The sequence below is a fragment of the Podarcis pityusensis genome (assembly GCF_964106645.2).
Source record: "Podarcis pityusensis genome assembly, chromosome: 10".
NCBI lineage: Eukaryota > Metazoa > Chordata > Lepidosauria > Squamata > Lacertidae > Podarcis > Podarcis pityusensis.
The window spans coordinates 68,027,651-68,031,910 of NC_138035.1; the positions used below are offsets into that span (position 1 = coordinate 68,027,651).

General features: G+C 45.0%; 1 protein-coding gene across 3 annotated transcripts in view; it reads left to right on the plus strand.

Moving 5' to 3' along the window:
- Positions 1-4,260, plus strand: part of LAMB1 (laminin subunit beta 1) — a 58,343-nt gene that overhangs the window by 53,325 nt on the left and 758 nt on the right. For all 3 annotated transcript variants that reach the window (XM_081023403.1, XM_081023401.1, XM_081023402.1), the window contains 2 exons: positions 2,044-2,220; positions 3,772-3,931. In XM_081023403.1, coding sequence (XP_080879529.1) covers positions 2,044-2,220; positions 3,772-3,931 — 337 coding nt within the window. The remainder of the gene's footprint in view (positions 1-2,043; positions 2,221-3,771; positions 3,932-4,260) is intronic.

Sequence of the window (4,260 nt, forward strand, 5' to 3'; positions counted from 1 at the left end):
TCGATAGTCTGATCTTCCTTTTATACCATGGTAGAGGAAATGCAAAGGTGGTCAGAAGGGGTTCCAAGGGGCTCCTGTGTCAGTGATCTGTGTTGGCAGTCGGGTCCAGAGACAGAAAAGGCAATCCATAGGAAAGAAATCAGTGAAAAACTCTGGCAACCCGTTTAGCGCATTGGTTGAACCATTATGACTAGCCTATCTGCACCCTGAATTAAGATTGCAATTCAGCTTTTTACCCCATATGATGATGGTCTCAACATAGCAAGCAAACTTTCAATACTCCCCTTATATCAAGTAGTACATGACAGCTGTTGGTTTAGGCAGGGAGTTGCTGGAAATATTAGGGATGCGGGTGGCACTGTGGGTTAAACCACAGAGCCTAGGGCTTGCCGATCAGAAGGTCGGCAGTTTGAATCCCCGTGACGGGGTGAGCTCCCGTGGCTCGGTCCCTGCTCCTGCCAACCTAGCAGTTTGAAAGCACATCAAAGTGCAAGTAGATAAATAGGTACCGCTCTGGTGGGAAGGTAAACGGCGTTTCCGTGCGCTGCTCTGGTTCGCCAGAAACAGCTTAGTCATGCTGGCCACATGACTCGGAAGCTGTATGCCGGCTTCCTCAGCCAGTAAAGCGATATGAGCGCTGCAACCCCAGAGTCATCTGCGACTGGACCTAATGGTCAGGGGTCCCTTTACCTTTTGCTGGAAATAGGGCATTTTTTAAACCATGACAGCAGCAAAACAACTCTCTGCTGAAATAAAGAAAGCTTGGGTAACAGAGAGTGGATTTTTGTCTGGAAGGATTGGTGAGCTGTAGTCTCAAACATTTTTAATTCTTAGTGTGCCTTTTGCCCCAGGCTGATTGAGATACCTTGGTCTTATAGTAAAATAAAAACTGTAGGTCCTGCAAGCGTGGTGCCTGCCCTGTCTAGATGACAATTGCACTTAGGCCTATCTTGGTACTACTTCTTTCATCCAGCTAGGCCAGAGCTTTCCAAACTTTTCATGTTGGTGAGACACTTTTTCGACATGCATCACTTCTCAACATAGTAATTTAGTTTTACTAGGAAACACAAGCTTAAACTAACCCCTTTCCAGCCCCGGGAGGAGCGTTAATGCTACACACCTACACACTGCAGCCGACGCACTAATGTGTTGTGACACAGAGTTGGAAAGCTCTGAACTAGATAGACCTTGGTGATATATGGCAGATTGGTAGCCGTGCCCTTGCTCAAATCATAGGATCTCTCTTTTTTCTTAGTAAGCTGGATTTAGTAATAAGCCGAATGAGTGATTTACTACTGAATTTGATTTGGGACACTATTAACAGGCAGCAAAGCTACCATCTACATTCCCTTCCCCTGAAACCCCTCCTTCCTCCAATTGTTTTGCTCACAATTCAGTGCACCAAAAGGCAGCACAGCAACTTAACTCAATAGGGTTTAAGCATCTAACTGTACCTAGTTCAAAGGCTGTAATGGAGGGGATCACAGCTCAACAGTAGAGCATCTGCTTTGCATGCAGATGATCCCAACTTCTATTCCCAAGTAGTGTCTCATGGAAGTGTACTGTACAGAACAGGCATAGACAAACTCAACCCTCCAGATGTTTTGGGACTACAACTCCCATCATCCCTGACCACTAGTCCTGTTAGCTAGGGATTATGGGAGTTGTAGTCCCAAAACATCTGGAGGGCCGAGTTTGCCTAAGCCTGGTATAGAACAACAAAATAATTATTGGACAGGGTACCCTTGTCTTCCATTACTAATCCCTCATTTTTGCAAGAAGACCACAACCACCTCTTCCCACTGGGCCAGAGAAAAACTATCAGCTGTATAGCAGCAACATCCCAGGTCAGTGGAAAGGAAAGGAAGGCAAGTGTCACCTCATGCAGTTGATGAAAGCTGGGGAAACGAAGAGGAAAAGCATAAGCCTGCCACAACACAGAGACTTAACGTTTGGAAAACTTTGTAAGCTGAGCAAGTATGTCGTTAAAGTACTGTGGTTTGGGAAGAAATTTGTGCATCATGTTCTCATTTGCAATGCTAGATTGAATCTGAAACTGCAGCTTCGGAAGAAACTCTGAACAACGCCACTCTGCGCATAGCTGAGCTAGAGAAGAACGTGGAAGTGCTTCGACAAAAGACTGCTACAAACATAGAGGACATTAGAGCAGCCGAAGAGACTGTTGCAACTGTGAATCAAAGTACCACAGATATCAAAAGAGTAAGGCTCTCCATTTGAAATTACTTTCTATGTTCTCAAGAAACAAAGGCATTTTCTTAGGTACCAGCTTGTGTTGTCTGGTTTGCCCTCGAATTTGTAAGTAAAATCAGGCCTGGCCAAAGATACTATCAAAGCAGTTTGGCCATAACACAATGCAAACCACCAGACTGTAAAAAGCATGTGCCATTTTAACTGTTGTGTGAAGCGCATCTCACTATCCCGTGGAACTGAATGAGGTTTTCTTGAGGCAGGAATCTGACATTCCATTTTCAGTGGTGGTTAAAAGTGTTTCACATCTTGAGAGCACACATAACTTTATGCAGCGGTGAGCTATGGATTCTTGCTTGCATGGCTATTGGGACTGTGTAGTTCCTGGGGCAGGGAACTAAACCAGGCACAACTCAGTGAGTCCTCTTACTAAGATGGCTGGAAGCCACATCTAGTTACATGCTTCACCTCAAGAGCATAGCAAGAACAGCAAAGAATTGTTCCTGTTACGAAGGCTCCAGATTTTCTGGCCATGTGTATGGGTGATGTAAAACAGTAGTAGTAAAGAAGCGTCACTTTGTAGGCTTAATTAGGCCCACCAGGCCTCACTATTTGACTGAAGCCATGCCCACCGTTCCAGCACCTGACTTTCTATAGCATCAGGCTCAGAACTGTGCAGTCACTGGTACCAGTTGCATTCGGCACTTTTCTGATGCCATGCGGCAACAAAGTAAGGTGCTAAATTTGAAAAAGGCATTGAGTTAGAGCTACAGAGAAAGTACTGGAACCGTGGAGTACGCTCTCGATTCTTCATTTTAAGTACCACTTGATAAGCCACCCACCTGTCAAAAGTTGACTCTGGAGGTTGGGCAGAGGCCCCCCCATTTTGGGATCTAAGGCAAAGCACTATATGGTGTTCCCCTTTCCTTGCCAAGGAAGAGGAGGTAATGAAGATCTACATCAGGAACAAGGGAATAGATAATGGCAGGATCTTCTGTCACTATGGATCCTGATGTCTGAGGCTGTCACCTCATCTTGCCTATGGGGGGCTGGGCCTGAGGATGAGGCAGTTCTGGATCAGTCTCACCCACTGGATCCAGCACCTCACACCAGTGTAATGCAATGACTTATGAAAACACCTGCTTGCAGGATTGAATAGTAGTTTATTTCTATTTAAAAACATTGTCAAACATTGTCTGTTGAAGGAAGTATTGTTCCATTCTTAAAATTGGAAGTCAGCTGCTGCCAATAAGGGAGCAGGACCTTTATTTTCATTTCCAAAAAGAGTACGGACACTAGTGCATGTATCTACTCCAGCTGCGACCCATTTTTAAAGGCTGGGAACAAAAAACCACAGTTGTTTTTCTTCTCATGGGGTAAAGAGAGTAGAAGGGAAGGGATGCTTTGAACGGTACTGAAAGAGAGGTCCATTTCCACGGACTCCACTCAGGATGTGTGTGGTCTCTGCTCAGTAGATCCTTAGTAAGAGTGAAAGTAGGATGTCAAAGAATGTTCTATTTCTGCGTTCTGAGTAATACTGCCACCTTGTGTCTCAAATCGCAGGTACTAGATAACGATGTGGACGACAAGTATAGGACAGTAGAAAGCTTAATTGCCAAGAAATCAAGCGAGTCTGCAGCTGCCAGGAAGAAAGCAGAGGCACTACAGAATGAAGCTAAAACACTGCTAGAACAAGCAAACAGCAAACTTCAGCAGCTCAAGGGTAAAGTCCAATATGGACTCTTTCTTTAGAACTGCCATATGTTCTCAGTTACAGCTGAGCACTCCTTCCCCACCTCCTAAGCCCATTTCCGCAGCACCGTGACGTAAAACATCATCATCATCAAAGACAGCTGTTTCTCCTTTTTATTAGAAGCCTCTCACATTCTGTAAAGCCAAATAACTGGGTACAATGGGGTTTGACTTCTTTCCAATTCCACCTTTACTTTGGCTTTCAAACTACCCAACATGTAGTGTCTGCTGTTGGAATAACCTGACTCTTCTCCCTCTCTCTCTCTCCCCCCCCCCCCCCCGTTTTTTCTTTCTCTGCAG